Source organism: Hordeum vulgare, chromosome 4H (genome assembly GCF_904849725.1).
Source record: "Hordeum vulgare subsp. vulgare chromosome 4H, MorexV3_pseudomolecules_assembly, whole genome shotgun sequence".
Taxonomy (NCBI): Eukaryota; Viridiplantae; Streptophyta; class Magnoliopsida; order Poales; family Poaceae; genus Hordeum; species Hordeum vulgare.
Genome location: NC_058521.1, coordinates 471,522,706 through 471,542,549, shown reverse-complemented (window position 1 = coordinate 471,542,549; position 19,844 = coordinate 471,522,706). Strand labels below are relative to the sequence as shown.

The window sequence follows — 19,844 nt, the reverse complement described above, 5'->3', positions numbered from 1 at the left end:
AATGGGTAATCGAACATTTTCCGGTAGAAGCCCCCTCAATGCAACCGGAAGCAACTGCGTCATAATCACGTGACAATCATGAGACTTCAGGTTCTGGAATTTTTTCTCTGTCATATTTATTATTCCCTTTATATTAGACGAGAAGCCAGTGGGGACCTTCATACTGTTCAGGCATTCAAAAAAGATTTCCTTCTCTGCTTTGGTAAGAGCGTAGTTGCTTAAGTATTGACGCATTTTATCAGTCTTCTTGTCGTATGGGTCTTTCATTTGTTGCTGCTCCTCCCGTGCTTCTGTTGTATCTTTTGTCTTCCAATAGGGTAGCTCCCAAAATAAAGATTTCTTTTTCCACATGGGTACATGTCCGGTAACGTTGTCTTTCGGAACAGATTGATCGCTAGGACCCTTTTCAAAGATTACTATTTGATCCAAATTCTTAACCATAGCCAATAACTCATCACCAGTAGGGAGGTTAGGCTTCTTACGGTGATCTGCCTCACCGTTGAAATGCTTGTCTTTCTTTCTTACCGGATGATTAGTCAGAAGAAATTGACGACACCCCGGGTAGATAACATTCTTAGATTTTTCCAAATATGTACCTTTAGTCTTATCTAAACAGTGGGTGCATGCATTGTATCCCTTGTTTGACTGTCCTGAAATGTTATTAAGAGCAGGCCAATCATTAATGGTTACGAACAACAATGCTCGTAGGTCAAATTCTTGTTGTTTGTGCTCATCTCACACACGTACACCTGGTTGGCCCACAATTGCAAAAGTTCATCAACTAATGGCCTTAGGTACACATCAATGTCGTTGTCGGGTTGCTTCGGTCCTTGAATGAGCACTGCCATCATAATGAACTTTCGCTTCATGCATAACCAAGGAGGAAGGTTGTAGATACATAGAGTCACGGGCCAGATGTTGTGATTGCAGCTCTGCTCCCCAAAAGGATTCATGTCGTTTGTACTTAGACCAAGCCATAAGTTCCTTGGGTCATCTACAAAGTCCAGCCACTCCCTCTCGATTTTCCTCCACTGCGACCCATCTGCGAGGTGTCTCAACTTTTTCCCGTCTTTCTTACGCTCGTCTTTATGCCATTGCATCAACTTGGCATGCTCATTGTTTCTGAACAGACGTTTCAACCGTGGTATTATAGGAGCATACCACATAACCTTAGCAGGAACCTTCTTCCTAGGGGCTCGTCATCGCCCTCAACATCGTCAGGGTCGTCATGTCTGATCTTGTACCGACATGCAGTGCATACCAGGCATTTATCCATATTCTCGTACTTCTCACCGCGATACAGGATGCAGTCATTAATGCATGCATGTATCTTTTGCACATCTACCCCAAGAGGATAGATAGCCTTCTTTGCTTCGTACGTAGTCTTGGGCAATTCGTTATCCTTTGGAAGCTTCGGCTTCAATATTTTCACTAACTTCTCAAATCCCTTGTCAGATAAACCAGTTTCTGCCTTCCATTTCAACAGTTCCAGTGTGGTACCGAGCTTTGTGCTGCCATCTTCGCAATTCGGGTACAACAACTTTTAATGATCCTTTAGCATGGCCTCCAATTTCAGTTTCTCCTTTTCTGTATCGCATTCTCTCTTTGCATCAGAAATGACCCGACCAAGACCATTAGCGGGCTCATCTGATGCCGATTGTTCTTCACCTCCTTCTTCTTTATTGTCTTCCATTGTAGTATCACCATATTCTTCAATGAACATAGAATAGTTGTCATCATCATCTTCTTCTTCATTGTCTTCCATCCTAACCCCTCTTTCTCCGTACATGGTACAACAATAATATATGGGCATGAAACCTCTCTGAAGCAAGTGGAGATGAATGTTTTTCGAGCTAGAGTACTCCTTCACGTTTCGACAGCCAACACATGGACAAGGCATAAAATTATCCACTTTGTTTGGCTCAGCCACATCTATAAATTTATGCAGGTCTACAATAAATCCAGAAGCGCGTCGTTCGCCGTACATCCATCGCTTTCGTGCATCGATCTGGCATCATACATGAATAGTGAAATGACCACCGTAAATTAACACAGGCAATATTTTTGTATCAATTACAAATGAAAAGGATAAGGTTCCTAACCTCGGTCAAGGATACCATTTTGTATGAACTTAAGTGTGACTCGGGCATTAGTCACCGTACATCCATTGGCGGTTTATCTGTATTATGAAATTAAGTATATAAAAAACCATTGCAGAACATCATGAATAGAGAAATGACCAAATTAATACAAGTTCATCATCACATTAAAACCAAAGCACAGTAGTGACCAAATTAATACAAGTTCATCATCACATTGCGGGCGATCGACAACGGGGAGGACGGGCACGGGACACTTGTGTACTTGGTGCACGGCCAAACCTAGACAAATATTGAGGAAAATGAAGCTTGGAGGTCGAGCTTGGAGAGGAGAAAGCTTAAGTAGTGTGGCTCGGGCATTTCATCGAACACCTCATGTGCATGAACTAGAAGGATGGCAAGAGCATGACATGCACACCTCAACGGTCAAAAAACAGAGGAGAGGGTGGCAGGGGCAAGGGCATATATAGGCAGCACTTTAGTCCCGATTTTTGTCTAAAATCGGGACTAATAGCCTACCATTTAGTCCCGGTTCTGGCCAAAAACCGGGATTAATGCTCCACGGCACACCACGTGGCAGTCGCTAGATCTTTAGTCCCGGTTTTTGCCCCGAACCGGGACTAATGAGATGAACCAAACCGGGACTAATGCCCTGGCAACCTGAACCGGGGCTAATGGTCTTTTCGGCTTCGGCGGAAAGACCCATTTTCTACTAGTGAATGAGCGAGTTGGATGACTGATACGTCCATTTTACATCATTATTTCCTACTATAATTTATATTTTTCCAATGTTATATTTCACATTATGGTGCAACTTTAATGCTTATTCTCTCTTAAAATGCAAGTTGCATCAATAGAGAGGGATTACCGACAACTGGAATTCTAGACCTAAAAATAGCAATAGAAGAGATACGAATAGAACAAATGGCAAATCCCCAGAGCTCAAAATTAAGCGAGGATTTTTGAAGTATTGTTGTGAAATATATAAGGAATTCTATAGCAACAATATGCCAGAGGGCCCCCACCAGCCATCCACAAGGGAGGTGGCACCGGTACCATCTAGTCGCGCCACGTGAGCTTGTGGCCCTACGAGGCTCCTCTCCTACGTCCTTTGGCCATCAATTCCAATTTAACCTAGAAAAAATAAAGAGAATACTTTCGATACATTACACATCGTCTGCGTGGCGGAACAGAGGCCGAGCACTTTGCCTCTCCGACGGAGCGATTCTGCCGGGGAAACTTCCCTCCATAAGTGGGAAATCAAAGCATTCATCGTCACCACACACCTCTCATCGTGGGAATCATCATCTTTGTCGACATCTTCGCCAGCACGCACTCATCTCAAAACCCTAATTCATCCTTCGTGTTTAATCTATATATCAAACCTCCGATTAGTACATGGAGATGCTAGTAGTGTTGATTGCATCTTGTAGTTGATGCTTGTGGTTTAATTGGTGAAAGATTACTATGTTCAGATTGTCAACCATATATTTATACACACTAACCGTGAACAATATGATGAGTTGTGAGTAGTTCTATTTGTTTTTTAGGACTTGGGAGAAGTCTTGTTGCTAGTAATCATGTGAAGTTGATCATTGTTCAATGTTTTGATATTATGTTGTGTTGTTCTTTCTCTAATGGTGTTATGTGAACATCGACTACATGGTGTTTCTCTAATGGTGTTATGTGAACTTCGACTACATGACATTATCATGTTTGGGCCTAGGGAAAGACATTATGAAATTAGTTTTAGAGGATGAGTTGCAGGAGAGAAACCTAAACCCCAATTTGTGAATTATTCCCTAAGGGGTTGTTTTGGATCCGATTGCTTAATGTTATGGTTAGATTTATCTTAACTACTTCTTTTTGTATTTGAGGATGCTTGCATGGAGGGTATAACCAAAAGTAGGTGTTTGTTGAAGTAAGAACAATACTTTGGCTCCGATCCACCTACATAATACTTATCAAGGCAATGAACATAAGTGGATGAATCATGTGAAAGTAACTTGGTGATATTCTTGTGTGTCCTAAAAAGTGTTTTAAGCACTAAGTACCACTAGCTTGTCATTAGCATAATTAAGGATTGAGCCACTTGCTGCACATTGCTATCTTGTCAATTGTTTCCTTGTTATCAATTATCCTATCAAAGCATCTACCAAAACTTTCTTACATCCCTTGTAGTGAAATTAATCCCTTGTAGTGAAATTATTGCTGAAAATTGACTATCACATGTCGTTCCTTGTTGTGTTCGACTCTCTTATTTATCAAAAAGACTACAATTGACCCTTATACTTAAGGGTCATCAATGATGATGTGGCGATGACTGTGTCGTCCTTGCCAAGATGTTGAAGCACGTGTCGAAGGAGATGCAGGCAACCGAAAAGAAGGTGGATGAGGAGCCCGCAATAGAATGAGCAAGGAGGCTCAAACAACGAGGGCGGAAAAGCCAAAAAAACATGGACAACCCCGAGACTAAAACTTCTCGGATCAAGCGCATGTAAAAACTATGAACAGCTGCCTCTTTTTGATTGTGTCGGGCTCTATAAACATCATGGTTTAATTTGATGATATTGCTATTCAAAATTGGTCGTACCTTGGCGGATGTTTAAGGAAGAGAATGTATGTGGTGCACCCACACTTATGGTGCTATGGTGCACCGGATGCCATAGAGCATTTTGAATAAAATGAAAAAAAAATCTACCACATTGACATATCATCAATATATGTTGTAAGAAAATTTCATATCAAAATTTGAAACATCTATTGAGATACAAAAATGACAAATTTTGACATCAATGTGATAATAGGCAAAATCTAAAGCCCATCTTATTTTGTGTACTATTCAGTGTTGAATTCGTCATTTATGTTTTCCGATCTATGTTTCGAGTTTTAACTTGAAATTTATGACAACCTACATTGATGTTGTGTGAATGTGCTAACTTTGTTTCATAAAATTTTAAACATTTTAAAATGTTCAACGTGAGTTTGATACATCGGATATTGTTGGATGGTTGGCCCCCGCTTCGATGTCCACAGACTGGCCTGGACCAGTCTAATGACAAATAGTGTGTTCGTTTAAGGGACCTTGGAGATGCCCTAACTGAACCCTCTTGCTAGGATGCTCCCTCTGTAAACTAATATAAGATCTTTTAGATGAACTATTCTATTTGTAATAGTAAAGTAGTACAAGATCTTTTAGATGAACTACTCCATCTATAAACTAATATAAGATCTTTTAGACAAGGAGTAATATATTGCTCGGACACAACCGACAACAAAGACCACCACATCATCCCTCGCAAATGCAATTCAACTTGTATTACAAAAGACATCAGCTTTTAGAATAGACGATATCTAACTCAGTAATTAAGAACTTAAGTTACTACAAGTACCACAAAGAAGAAGAAATATACAAATACCTTCCTAATATCATTGTAATTTAAAAAAGGGTCAGTTTAGGAAGCCCAATAGCTTATAACTATGCGAAAGTCTTATTCTACCCCCGAGCTCAAATGCTCCCTTGGGAACAGTAAAATAAATAAAAAATAGCAAAACAATTCAAAATTTTCTGAATTTTTTGGTAAACTTTGACAAATGTTTTACATGCATACCAAAATTCAGCCCGAAATAACATTCGTGGAAGTTGCGGCAAAAAAAAAATCAGCAGTCCAAAAAGTAATAAAATTAGAATTTTTGGAGCATTGATTTTGGTTTTTTTTTTGTCACGACTTGCACTAATGTTATTTCGAGCTGAAATTTTGCAAGCATACAAAACATTTGTCAAAGTTTACCACAAAAAAAATCAGATTTTTTTAAAAAAATACTAATTTTTTTATTTTACTGTTTATGAGGGAGCATATGAGCTCGGAAGCAAAAAACTCCATGTCCACAACTATTGGTCCTATAAAAGATGATCTATTATTTGCAATAGTTTCAGGAGTAGATCATCTTTTGCAAACCTGATATCACGAGAATACTGAAATATCAAACAAACCAACCCTTGCAAACGTAAAAGCAAGATTGGTATTGGATACCTCGAACAAGGCAGCTGAACTTCCCTCCCCTGCTTCCCATCGATCCTTGATGTTTCCATAATAGAAACCAAATTACCATATTCAGTAGAGCTAATGCATCCTTAATTGTCAGAATAGCAAAACCAGTGATGCTTCATAACATAACTATTGAACTGGTGTCTATACACCACCATATGGTTAGAGTTATGGTAGAACCTAATCTGAGTCAAAAAGATTACATACGCATGATAAACTTCACCCCCGCAAGGAATTCCATTCAAGAGGAACACGGCATTTATCAAGTCAAGTTCCCTAACACTTTGAATACAAAATGATCCCTTCAAACTTGAAAACTATTGGGAATATATGTTACACTGGACAGGCGGGGGCAATCGATGATTAGATATGCCAAAACAGTGGCATCACCTGCAGGTGGAAGAAGTTAATATTCAACTTTTTTGGATCTATAAAAAAACAGCTCAGTATACCAAAAGGATGACCACATCCCTATATTCAATCTCTCCCTAATAATAAAGCAAATACGGTTTCTGGTCGTCCGTCGTCGGCGTTTTTGCAGAAAAGTCCCTGCGTTTTTCAGTATTCAACCCGCAGTCCAGTAAATAAGTGGAAAAAACGTTTCACTTTTACAATAGCACCCCTACCGACGGTCACGACCTTCTTATCCGGCGACGCAAACGCGCCCGCCGCCGGCAGCTCGGCGCTCTTCGACCGATTCCGGCATTCTCCAGCGACTTCCGCCACTGGCAGCACCGTCCCGAGCTCGGCTCGATCCACTCGGTCCTTCCCCCAGTGGGATTCGCTGCTCCCGGCCACCAGCGATGACCTTAAGCCCTCACCATGGCTAGGGTTTCGGACGCCTTCACACTGGCGTTGCCCCGGCGCCTCCGACGGCGCCTCTCCGACGCCCACCGCGCCTGCACACGCAGCTCCATCTTCAGAATGTGCTCCTCCACCCGATGGCCATGGGGTGAGTTCATCCCCGTCCCCTATATCTCCCTCTTTCTCTCTCTAATATTTGGTTTGGTCCTCCATGGTAGATGTGCAGGGCAAGGATTGGATGCTTGAGGAAGGAGGGGTCGACCTTGCCTTGCTGCAGCTCGGGACACATCACCCATGGAGCTTCCTCCTTTCTCTCTCCAGGTGAGTTCGCCCCCTCCTCTCTCTGCTCCTGTACGTGGCCATTAAGGCATTGCTGCCTACCATCAGTCCTCCTGCCAGGATCCTTGCTGGTGAGCCACCGCCGCTATATGACACCGTTAGTGGAACAAAGCGCGTCGGAGGTCCCATAACGTGGTCATCGAGATCTTCAGCAGGCTATTTCTCTGTAGTGTTTGGTCTTCAAAAGAAGTCCCCTTGGGGAGCCTGGCTCTTCAAGGAGGATCTTGTAGTGGGTAGCTCATGGCAAGGGCTCTGTATGTAGACCTTTTGGGGATCGAAGTGTCGCAGACGTTTCCTTCCAAGTGAGTTGAGGTCTTTTGGAAATCTGTTGGATGGATCTAGCTGATGACGTTTCACCATGATGATAACTCCGGAATCCGTATGCCCACACCTCCCAGTGTGGTTATTGCTTGAAGCTTCTGAACAATTTAGTTATCTCTTCCGTAATGGAAAGCTGTTATATATGTTCGTGTGTTTTCTTTACTGCCACTGAATTTGTTTAACAAGATTGCCATGGAGTAATTGCTTGGAGTATTTTTCTTAGAGTATTTGTTTGGAGTATTTAACAATATTTAACTTGTCCGGATTCAGTAACTCTGTCACATCTCTAAGCTGAGTATAGGAGTATATGTTTTGAACATACAAGCATAAGTATTCTGATCATAAGTACTCCTATCATGCTTCTAAGTATTCCGAAGCTGGATATTCCGAGTAAACGAGCTTCTGAATATCTCCAAGCTGGATCTAAGCATACACTTTTAAGATAATTATAACTAACTGAAATTGTTCCTTTAATTAAAACTGAATAAAAGTTTTCCATTAATAAATTCTGAATGTGGGTCAAATCGATGCATGTGGACTGGCCAAATTTGAGATTAAATTAAATGGTGTGCTTCCTATTGGAATTGGGATTAGACCATTACTGTAAAAATTTGAGATCAATACTGCTCTACAGTATCTTCTTTACGTTTGCAGTAGATATTTTTGCGTTCAACTGCCCTGTGTGCTTCATATCTGAATTTGAGATCAATCAGAACATATGCTCGTCTCTGTTAGTGGAGTGGAGTACACATTAATGGAGTACAGGTCAAAATGGAATAGTTTTTTGCATGCCTTTTTCTCTCAGTGGTTGAACAATTTTTTTGTTACTGCTTGAGGAATTTTTTTTGTTACTTCGTGTCAGTACTTCTTGCTCTATAGTTTCTCAAGATTTTCTTCAGTTAATTAGTAGTGTACTCCTGCTTTAGTTTCTCCCTTCTCACTTCTTCGCAATTCTCTCTTCTCAAGCTTGCTAACTGAATGAAGATGAGATCCAGCCGTGATGAACAAATAGCAGCAGACCTTGATGTTATTTTCCTCTGCTCTGAATTTTCTGCAGATGAGATCCAGCCGTTATAAACAAACAGCAGCAGACAGTTCTACAATTCAGATCCACCAAGGAAGAGATGGACGAGGTCGTGCTACTCCTTTCATCTATCTGAATTGCTATATGAAAAGCGGGAGTAGAAAGACACCACCCTCGAAGTCGCCTTCCTGTCCACCTCTTCAGAACTGTCGCCGCCTTGGTCATGATGGCATTAGAACCCAGTTCCTTTCGTTGAGACATGGGTTCATGAAAACCCAGCAGTTTCCTGTGTTTCTGCCAGCTAAACTTGGTTTCTTCTTCTGGCAGTATATGAACCTATTAGCTCTGCCATCACGATTCTGAAATGCTAAAACTGTGGGGAAAATGGTACAGTGACATATGTTACTCTTTAATGTTCTGAAATGCTGAAACTGCGGCATTCATTTTTTCTTAGATGAAGCACCTGGTATGGTTCTTGCAGTCAGTTGAGCACTTGAGTTTTGTCATTCTGCTTACAGTTTTAGTCCTTCAGAAGAAAATGAATGTTGTGTTTTGACAGAGTAAAATCGAATTCTGAACATGGCGATGCCAACGTGCCCGGACACGACTTGCTGCATTTTGCTGTGATGTTTTCTGTACAAAATTCAGGTTGTATCCCACAATGCTGTAAGAATACTGGTTTCTGCTCATTACATTGTTCTTCTGCACATCCACACAGGGATCGATACCCCACTTCTCCAATCTATTTTTGATTTTCCTTTTGAGACCTAACTATAACAGTACTATCCAGCTTACAGTAGAGTTGAAAAGTAAAGCTTAATTATATACTCCGTTCAAATCCTAGATATTCTCCCCCATGATGCTTGTTTATTGAGAAGTAGTACTGGTGCATTATGAAATCACAAGAACAAGCTTTCAATATAAGCCAGTGTATTAGCCTGTAGGTCATTCTTTTACAAGTAGAATGCATGTATACTAGAGTTGTTAATATTAAGTAGATAAAAGTGTGTGCAATCAAAAGAATCTGTGCAGGAGATATTAGAATAGGCTTCCATAGTCAGATTGTTTAGGATCATGGATTGTCACAAAATTTACATGAGCATGCATAAGCTAGCTTGCTTGATGGACTTACTGTACACATGCTAGCTACTGCCAAAAAGTTTGCAGTTCTGCAGATGTGTGCTCCCTCGGCCACACGTGAGAAAATGTTGCTTCGATATGTTTGTTTGTGCTGGGCTGTGCTATTTTCTTGTTCGTGGACTCATGGCTGGGAAAATCGTCGTCCTGGGCTGTGCTATTTTTTGCAATATTATATAAGAGGTTTATTTTGTTTCAGTTTGTGCTATGAGATTATGAGCCGCATCTGATGTCATGCACATTCTGAAATGTATTTTGTTTCAGTTTGTGCTATGAGATTATGAGCCGCATGTGATAGTACTGAATACGGGGATCGATACCCCACTTCTCCAATCTATTTTTGATTTTTTTTTCAGACCTGAATACTTTAAAATCCAAATTCCTCTACACCAACTATCACCATCTCTAAATTGGTCAAGTTACTTTTTGTGATTTTTTTTTTATTTTGTTAGCATTTCTGATGGAACGATTTTGTGTTGAAGGCCGAGGATTGGGGCTGCAACTCCTGACAGGGCACCATGCCCTACGAGGGTACAAGTGACTCATGAGTTGATGGCTGGTTGGCACTGGAATGACGAATAAGATTAACGCGGTTGATGGTGAGCATGCTACAACCTGAATGACAAACAAAAACGTATGGTTAGCAATTTGTTTGGGGACCCTAAATAATCTGCCAATCTCTAAGATCCCATTTTTTGCCATGGATTTGGATGCTCACAGATTTAGATTGAGGCACAGAAGAGAGATGAGGAGGAAGAAAGCATGAACAACTCAAGTGAAAGAGAGAAAGAACATGGACACCACAAGTCTCTCGGATGGATATGAACAGCTCAGGTCCTCCTTCTGCCATGGTCCTGATCCTGAGTTTGCCAACCCCACACCTAAGCTCCCTGCCAGGTGCGACTGTCTCATGCTTGTCACAACCTCAGCTTGCAGGCCGAAGTTTTAGTGTCTATTTTGGCAGCCATATGTGTGTGTGACTTGTGTTTGGTAGTCGCTAACTACAGTGTACTTAAGAACAAAGTTTTGGGTTTAGGATAAAACTTTTCTAGACTTTTAGAAGATTGTTACAGATCCATGAGAAAAAATTCCCAACTTTAGGAAGTTAATTATCCATGTTTTCGGTTCTTGGTTAATAAGCTGGCCATGATATTTTTTATTTTTAAAAGAAGTTGGTTACAACAGTTAATCCAATAGATTCCCGATGTATCTCACACTACATATGCCTCGCATTAACACCGGACAATAAGTACACCATCATGAATGGAGGTGGAGTGAGAATAAAACTAACAAAGCCGCAAACCAAACAATGCAAACATTTGGTAGCCATTTTTTAAAGATGGTCAGGTGAAAGCATAATTCTTCATGTTGAGATTAGTTGGTGTGGATCCTAAATCAAACAATTAGTCGTGTAACAGGTTATGGTTAAAGGATGTGATGATTTTTTTCCCGGCGCAACGCACGGGCATTTTTGCTGGTATATATATATATATATAGAGAGAGAGAGAGACCAAAAAGAAGTAAGGCGCAAAAATGCAATGAAAATGTTATGTTCTCAAACTTCAACTTACATAGTACTTTTGGATACTGAGGATAAATTTTAAATTGAAAGGCTTGAGAAAAGGAGTTCAAGCTCCTCATCCTGAGATGTGGTCCTCTGCAATGGAAAAGGTAAAAGAACTGAGCACAGTAAAATGCAAGCCCATCCAAATGTTTAAGTGAAAAATTGTTAACAAATTCAAGTGATCAAAATTAAGAGGTACCATGCGAAATAACTTATTTTCCTAGATCCAAAGCGGCTCTCGGCATGGTGTTTTGACGAAAAAGGGTTTCCCCCCGCTTTATATTATAAATCAACCAGCACCAGTACATCCGAGAAGGCCGATACAAACACATGCCACCACCACACTCAACACACACACCCAAGGCAAGATACAAAGGTGCCGACACCGACACACCACTCCAACGACTAGCAAGCACATTACACATGAGCAAAAAAGAACCGCTTTGAGCCGACAGAGACCACCAAGAGCGATCACCAAGAAGAGGTGAGACGGCCGACAACGGAGCGAGGACTCCAACACGGTGCTTTGAGCCGACGGAGTCCACCATGAGCGATAACCAAGAAGAGGTGAGACGGACGACAATGGAGCGAGGACTCCAACACGATGCTTTGAGCCGACGGAGACCACCATATGCGATCACCAAGAAGAGGTGAGACGGCCGAAAACGGAGCGACGACTCCAACACTATGCCTCCAAGAAGGGAACAACCACGTAGCCGCCACAATCCGATCCCGCAGATCAGGTTTTCACCCTGAGTAACCCGAAGGAAGTGGGAGCAAGGAGGGATCAGGTTTTCACCCTGAGTAACCCGAAGGAAGTGAGAGCAAGGAGGAAACGACGTCCGCGGACGCCGCCGTCGGCCAGTACAAAGACTGGGCAAGTGATGTACCTTGGTACTCCGATGCACCCCCCCCCCACCCCCCCCCCCTCCCGGCCAGCCGCCCGCATTCATGTCACACGCGCGGCCACGTCGGCTCGCCTGCATCCGAGCGGCGTAATCTGCCTAAGACCAAGGCCGCTGCCCTGAACATGATGCTTTGAGCCGAAGGAGACCACCATATGCGATCACCAAGAAAAGGTGAGACGGCTGACAACGGAGCGAGGATTCCAACACGGTGCCTCCAAGAAGGGAACGACCATGTAGCCGCCACAATCCGATCCCGTAGATCAGATTTTCACCCGAAGTAACCCGAAGGGAGTGGGAGCAAGGAGAAAACGACGTCCGCGTCCGCGGTCAGCCAATACAAAGACTAGGCAAGTGATGTACATTGGTGCTACGATGCAAGCCCCCCCCCCTCCGCCAGCCAACCGCATCCATGCCGCGCGCGCGGCCATGTCGGTCCGCCTGCATTCGAGCAGCGCAATCTGCCTAAGACCAAGGTCGCTTCCCTGCATCCAGACCGTCCCGGAACCATGAAAGGAGATGGCTTTGGACAGAGCCAACTCCAATCACCGCCGCAACCGACAACGAACGTCCCGCCTCATGCACCGTCGGGACAACGGCCAGGAAGCACCAGGCCGGGGAAATCTCGGCTACGACCAGCACACATTGTGCCGGCGATGGGCGGCTTGACCCCGTCGATGCCCCATCCCTGCAAGTGGCCCCCCCCCAACACCCTTGCTTCGCCCCAGCCCTGTTACTGGTGTGGACCGATGCAAGGCCACCGACAGTCGTCCATCTTACAAGGGGTGAGAAGATCCACTGCCACCGCCGTGAAGGATGAGTCCAGGAGCAGCCCGCCCGCACCACACGCCGTCGTTCGAAGCCGGGAAGGAGCCCAGCTGCACACCTAGATGCCCACGCCCCACCACCACCTTCAGCCATGCCACCAGCATCGCCACCCTATGCACGACAACGTCCGCCGCCCACAGCCCTGAATGTTCCAGTCCTCGCAGGCGAATGGGCCACCGGAGCCAGATCCGACTGGATTTGACTAGGGCCAACCATGCGAACCGTCGAAAGATCCAGCCGCCACCGAAGGAGTAGCCAGCCACCACACCACCTGTCACGTCGGTGACACAGACGTGCACGTCGCCATGATGCCCGGCACCATCTGGCCCGGAGATGACGGCCAGTGCCCGCCCCGCCGCGCAAGAGGACGGGAAAGGCCCCGCCGCAGACCGGGCTTCGCCCGATCGCGCCCCCTGGTGACGGCGAGGTTGGAGGGGAGGGGGCCGGCGGCGGCAGGATTTAGGGATTCCTCCCTGTCTTCGCACGGGGGGTGACGCGGGAGGGGGAGAGGAGTCTTCTGGAAAGCGAGGGTCCCCGACATGGTGTTTTTCTGGGAAGGCTTCTTCTTTGCATAAGAAGATAAACAAGTATCCTTCAAATAGAGTCGTTGCCTAACAAAGTAACAATGATTCCAGTGCAATCTCTTAAGGAGACACTTTATAAACCAATCTCAGATTATATCGTCTTGAGGAGTTACTTTAATAAAAATCTTATCCCTTAATATTGCTTTACAGCCTAAAACATTAAAGAAAACTGGCTTTTGTCAAAACATACCAAAGAATCCCTCAGTTAATGTTAAAAGCTCAAGCGAAACGTCCTATCTTTTCTTGTCATCAGAAAATAGGCAAGCATTTAAAATTCAAAATTGATCATGGTCAACAGCACAAAAACTTGTTAGTAACATGAGGTCATTGACAATGTTCCTGGTGTCGAACTATTAGAATCTGACGAATTAGCACTATACTCCCTCCGTTCCTAAATATAAGTCTTTTTTAGAGATTTCACTAGTGGACTACATACGGAGACAAATGAGTGAAGTTATATTTTAAAGTATGTCTATATACATCCGTATGTAGTTCCCTAGGGAAACCTCTAAAAAGACTTATATTTAGGAACGGAGGAAGTAGATTTTTTCTGTGCACAAGGAGTCTAGGACATTGGTACTTCAATTGGTCAATCTGATCATGTTGCCACAATACTTCATCAGTAAGTTATATTGCCCTAACCCCAGACAAAGACTATATTTAAGAGGCCCCAGATGGATGGATGCCACATGACCACAGAAGGCTCCATGTGAAAATTCTCGAACTAAACATAGACCACAACATATCTGTTTATCTACTAAAATATTTGCTTTTCAGAATCAATTTGGTTTATAACCAAGTAAAGGGCTCCTGCCCAACTACTCTCACACTCATGGTGCTCTTAAAGTGAATGAGGTATCGAAAGGCTAAATCAAAAGAAGCATAAAAAAGAGGCTCTAATTTAGGATAGGGCTATTCAGTTCTGGAATAGACCATCCTCTATCTCTCTAAGGAAGCTAAGGACATATCATGCATAGCAATGAAGTTGATGGAATTGATTCACGATCAGCCTCCTTTGGACCTGGTAGCAACAGCCCGTAAGCAAAACAAGATTTGCTCTCGTACGCCTGCTAAGCAAGTTCCCCCCCTTTTTCATTCTTAACAGATAGCCCTCTCATTACATGAAAATGGAATGCTTCCAGTGCCTAAGCTTGAGTGAGCGCATCGGAACAGTGTCAATTTATTTCTTACAAAAAGGAAAACTAAATAAATATGCAAATCCTATACATATATCCACCCCGAAGTGGTCTAGCCCATGCATTTTGATCATGCGACACCGTGAGGTCTTGACATACTGTAACACTTTGGTACCCATCTCACCACAGAAAGAGAAAAAAAGCTTAATAGGGTTATAGTTATACAGATTGTTCCTAGAACAAACCACGGGCTTTACATAGGGTCATCATAAGTTGACATGTAGTTGACAGGAAACGTAATGGTTTATTGGTCATTTGCACTGTTACACCCGATGGGTCCGTTACATATTTTTTAAGAGGTCAAGTATCTAGCATCAAAATGTTGCTTTGATACCTTCCAAGGAACATAGTACAATCATATAGTGTTTTAACAATCATTACTGGGCATGGAAGACTTGCAGTGGTATAGATGTATGTTTTGATGAGTGTTATTCGGTATGAGAAACATGCATACTTGTGTCTATATAAGCATCATTGGGTAGGAGAGACCGATAGGTGTATGTATTGACAAACATTATTGAGAACGAATGTACGGTATAGTTGCATAGGTTTGACCATCAACATGTAGATTGTATTTATTCCTGAGACTCGTTGTTATGAAGTAATAGCTCCAACATGTTTATGATATCATAGATTACTAGAAACATACAAAGATCAGATACACTTTCAGCAATATGCAACAGTAATGGTGCTCATCTCCCATTTGTGATATAATAGAAAAACATAAATGCTTTCTTCTTCTCCTACTAACATTGCAAAGTGCAAACATGTATACTGGGATACACGATGCTCTAAATTGCAGTTCGCACTAGGCTGCTGACATGACAAAAATTCGCAGGCTCCCTGCAAAAAAGGCATATCCTGCCTCCGTCCCTAAATAAACGGCATATAAATTCAATTAAGAAGTCAACTATTTCTAAGTTTGACCAAATACATAGAAGAACTATTAACAACTGAAATAAACATATTACAATAAATATGTCTGATGGCGGATATATTGATATTGATATGGTATTTTTATCTTCATAGTTTTGTATATATGCTTGGCCAAACTTAGAAAGCAATATTTTGACTCGGTTTATATATCTTCTATTTGCCATCTATTTGGGAACGAGGAAGTAGTTCACGAAAAAAAAAGGAGGAAGATACAACATAATTGGTGACAACTACTGCAAATTTCTCACGACTAGCAGAATTATGTAAACCTTACCTTTATAGATATAAGATGGCGGAGTTTGTTCAGCACCTTAATACGGTGAATCGCGTAGGAACTATTGGCTGGCAGCTTGTTAACCCTGGCCATCTCAGCATGAATAGCAGCTTCCCTATCCCCCTGTCGCGACTCACCTGCTTGCTAGCAAAAAAGAAGAAAAATAGATTTTTAAATATTGTGCCACACCAAGTCTGATTATCTGTAAAATTAGAAGAAGAAGAAAAAAATGTGACTAGTTCTCATCTAGATAAAAATTAACTAATAGCGTGTTTGGTTGGAGAGGATTAGTGATAGGGAATGGAAGTTTAAGGAGTATGAGCCATATAATCAATTGTTTGCAAGGGAGTTGAGAAGGGAAGGGGAAAGGGAATTAAATAGTCAATTCCCACTTATGCCTTTCCTAGGCCCCCGTGTTAATTCAGGTGGGATGAAGCTTCCTCCCAAATTCCTACCAGTAATTCTTACTACAGATCAAACAAGGGATTGAGAGTAAAAATCTACTTCCCAATCCTAATCCATCCCTTTTAGCGCCCGCAAAACACACTATAAGTCTCATCTAACTAACATCACTATAAAAAATCAAACATAAAAAGAAAAGAAAAAATTGCAGGAATCTGCGCGTAATATTAAATGGCAATGAGAGTTACATGACATGAGACTCTCAATTCTCATCTAGATGGGACTTAGCAGATCTGAAAGAGTAATACAGAGATTCAAGTTCAACAAGAAACTTCTTCTGTGGGGATCTCTGTCGCTCCAAGAAACCAATTCAACAACGCAGCCAGCTGTTCGCAAGGAGACGGGTCAAGAGAATATAAAAAAGAAACATACCGAGGTAGAAGAACTGGTGCTGAGGGTGGTGGTGGTGCCGGAGAAGGGCGTTCCGCTGCCTCCTCCGTCCATGGTTCGATTGCTTGAGATCTCGTTCTGTGAGACGCAGTAAGAGGGAGAAGGCCGGAAGAAGAAAGAGGATGCTTCAAGAGTCCAGCGCCGCCTCTGGAAAGTGCACGGGGCAGAGAGAGGACAAGGACATGCGCAGGGCCGCAGGGGAGGACGCGGATGGGCAGAATTTCAGGGGCCCACGAGTGGCCTCCTCTTCTCTGGTTTGGCCCAATAGCACCAACCGCTAAGGCTGTCCGTAACGGAAGTATCATAGCTTATCATACATATCAACTAGTCAATTTTAATGAGGTGGCATAGAATTAAATAAAAAAAAAGTTGAGTATCATATCATAATACCATGTCATATTAAATGATGTGCTACTATGAGGGTGTTTGGGTACTCTCTAGTCATGTGACTAGTAGTAGTCAGACTAGAAGTTTATAGTCAGACCCTGTTTGAAAGGTGACTACTACTAGTCAGCATTAAATGTCTCAGTATTAAATTGTTCTCTCTTCCTTCCATTTATCTCCTCATTTATCTTCCTTCCATTGGCGTGCCTGCATGGGAGGATGAGCCCGCAACAGGATGGGCCCGCCAATTAATTAGAGAAGAGACTTTAGTCAGTAAAAGTTGGGGGTGGGGTGACTAGGGACTAAACTAGTTTTAGTCACCCGTTAGTCAGGGGTGTTTGGAGGTTTACTGACTAAAGGTGACTACTACTAGTCTCTAGTCTCTAGTCTCTAGTGATCCAAACACCCTCTATGTGTCTTGCACGACAATAAATGAACTATTCTATGATACTAATATATGATATTATGCATTACGGATGTGGTACCATAAACTAGTATCATATGCATGATACTAGTATATGATATTATCCATTACAACCAGCCTAAAACACTAGAAGCCTCTATCTTCTAAAAAAAACAGAAACAACTCTAGATTCTTAAAACAAAAACTTTGGCGGCTGCTAGGCATCAGCCGGCTGATCTTAGGAAAAGATTAGCCGCCTAGCCAGCCATTGATTAGCGTTGATATTGGCCGCACGATTTTTGAACCACGCTGTCACTTTTCATCTCAAGACGCCATCTCTCTCCCGCAAGCTGGCTCTAGCCAACCATCAGGGATGTGTACGAGTGCAAGTGTGCAACGTCCCATCCTTACTTCCCATGCGACGAGCCACAGTTGGCCGACATGCAGCACCAGTTCTGCTGCACCATGCAGCATCTCTGTTCATGTCACAGCAAAACACCGACGAGTTCATCACGCACTAGCCATGACTGCATCGCTGGGTTACAGCAACGACCCTGCTGCCACTATCCTTTGAAGCATCAGCGGTGCTCCATTGTAGCACTGATGACCCGGCAATGCTCCATAAAAATACTCGGGATCCAGCATTGCAGCACGCGCAAGGTTCTGGTGGTGATGCTCCGTTGCAGCACCCCTGAGGTTCCGGCGATCGGCGACCGGCGATGCTTCATTGTGGCACCCGTAAGGTTCCTTGGCCCGACCATACTCATCGCAGCACCGATGATGCTCCATTGCAGGTTCGACGATGCTTTGGCGGCCCGGCGAAGCACTATTGCAGCACCCTGGCTCGCTAGCTGGTGGTCATGCGTGCCCAGCGGCGGTGGCCATTGGCCGTAGCGGCAGCTCCGGCGACCCGTCGATGGTCCATTGCAACACCAATGAGTTTCCGCCAGCCCGACGATACTCAATCGCAACACCGATGATGCTCCATAGTAGCTCCGGCGTCCCCGCGAAGCACCATTGCAAAACCCGACTCGTTGCGTGGTGGTCATGCGCGCGAGACGGTGGTTGCCATGGTTCATAGCGGCAGCTCCAGTGGCCCGACGATGCTCCATTGCAGCACCGACGAGGTTCCGGCTCGGCGATACTCCATCACACCATCGATGATGCTCCATTGCAGCTCCGGCGGCCCAGCTAAGCACCATTGCAGCACCCCGGCTCGTTGCGTGGTGGTCATGCATGCCAGGCGGCGGTGGCCATGGGTCGTAGTGGCAGCTCCGGCGGCCCGATGAAGGTCCATGGAAACACCTCGGCTCGTTGCGCGGTGGTCATGCGGCGGTGGCTATGGGACACAACGACAGCTCCGACGGCCCGGCGTAGCTTCATTTCAGCACCTCGGCTCGCTATGCAGTGGTCATTCGTGCTAGACGACGGTGGCTGGTAGTGGTGGAAGCTCCGGCGATGCTCCGACGGCCCGGCGAACCTCAACTTTAGCACCCGCGCGCGCTGCACAACGGTTATCTGTGGCCGGCGGCGATGGCCACTGGTCGTAGCGACGGTGTTCTAAAGGGTGCAGTGACGACAACAGCTTGCTGCAGCAGAATAAACGCGTGTACAGAGACGAGGAGAGAGATGAGACGAGGAGAGATGAGACGAGATGAAGGCCGCGCTGGGAGAAAAAGGAAGGAGAGACGAGACGAGATGGCAAAGACGCATCCAAGAAAGGCAAAGGTGTAAACTAGAATAGAAGGAAAACGGAAGAGACACACTAGGATACGTGGCAGCCCAACGAGCCGGCTGATTTCTTCCTAGAAATCAGTCGGTTGATTCTAAGAGTTTTCCAGAAGAAAAACTCTTCGAATCAGCCGGCTGATTTAAGGCATGCGCATCAGCTTTGCTAGCAAGACACGTGTCCGTGGAGGCTACGTTGTTGCTTGGTTTAACTTATTTTCTCGCGTGAAAACTTCAGGACCAGGCCGAGGCTTGTTTATTTTCTTTTCTCACGCACAGGAACGCTACTGTTTGTTGGTACACGTGCATGCAGTGCTGCTGTTTGCTGCCACTGCTGCTTCGTCTCCCATGTATGTACTATCAATTAATTGTCACAGCCGACATGCTAAAAGGGTGCTTGGATCCAAGGAACTTATT

At 43.9% G+C, this 19,844-nt stretch overlaps 1 protein-coding gene across 4 annotated transcripts; it reads right to left on the bottom strand.

Annotated features, from left to right (window-relative positions):
- Positions 1-1,904: 1,904 nt before the first annotated feature.
- On the bottom strand, positions 1,905-17,223 carry LOC123449009. 4 transcript variants are annotated; one of them, XR_006631949.1, is made up of 5 exons: positions 16,895-17,164; positions 16,061-16,204; positions 11,345-11,430; positions 2,103-2,179; positions 1,905-2,008 (listed from the first exon to the last, which is right to left on the bottom strand). XR_006631949.1 is itself a non-coding variant. In XM_045126071.1 (4 exons), exons 1-3 carry the CDS (start codon positions 16,964-16,966, stop codon positions 11,374-11,376), a joined length of 273 nt encoding a protein of 90 aa, XP_044982006.1. In that variant the 5' UTR covers positions 16,967-17,156; the 3' UTR covers positions 6,219-6,538; positions 11,345-11,373. The 4 variants fall into 4 exon arrangements, 3 of the variants coding, with proteins under 3 accessions (XP_044982006.1, XP_044982007.1, XP_044982005.1); XM_045126071.1 differs by lacking the exons at positions 1,905-2,008; positions 2,103-2,179 and adding an exon at positions 6,219-6,538 and having other exon boundaries at positions 16,895-17,156; XM_045126072.1 differs by lacking the exons at positions 1,905-2,008; positions 2,103-2,179 and adding an exon at positions 10,217-10,388 and having other exon boundaries at positions 16,895-17,163.
- Positions 17,224-19,844: the final 2,621 nt, after the last annotated feature.

What these genes read in the sequence shown, in the direction of transcription:
- LOC123449009 (XM_045126070.1), bottom strand. Translation starts at nt 16,966, where the DNA reads ATGGACGGAGGAGGCAGCGGAACGCCCTTCTCCGGCACCACCACCACC. An exon ending in GCACCAGTTCTTCTACCTCG is followed by an intron (nt 16,205 to 16,894) that starts GTATGTTTCTTT and finishes CTTTTTTGCTAG; the next exon opens with CAAGCAGGTGAGTCGCGACA. An exon ending in GCCATCTTATATCTATAAAG is followed by an intron (nt 15,724 to 16,060) that starts GTAAGGTTTACA and finishes CCGTTTATTTAG; the next exon opens with GGACGGAGGCAGGATATGCC.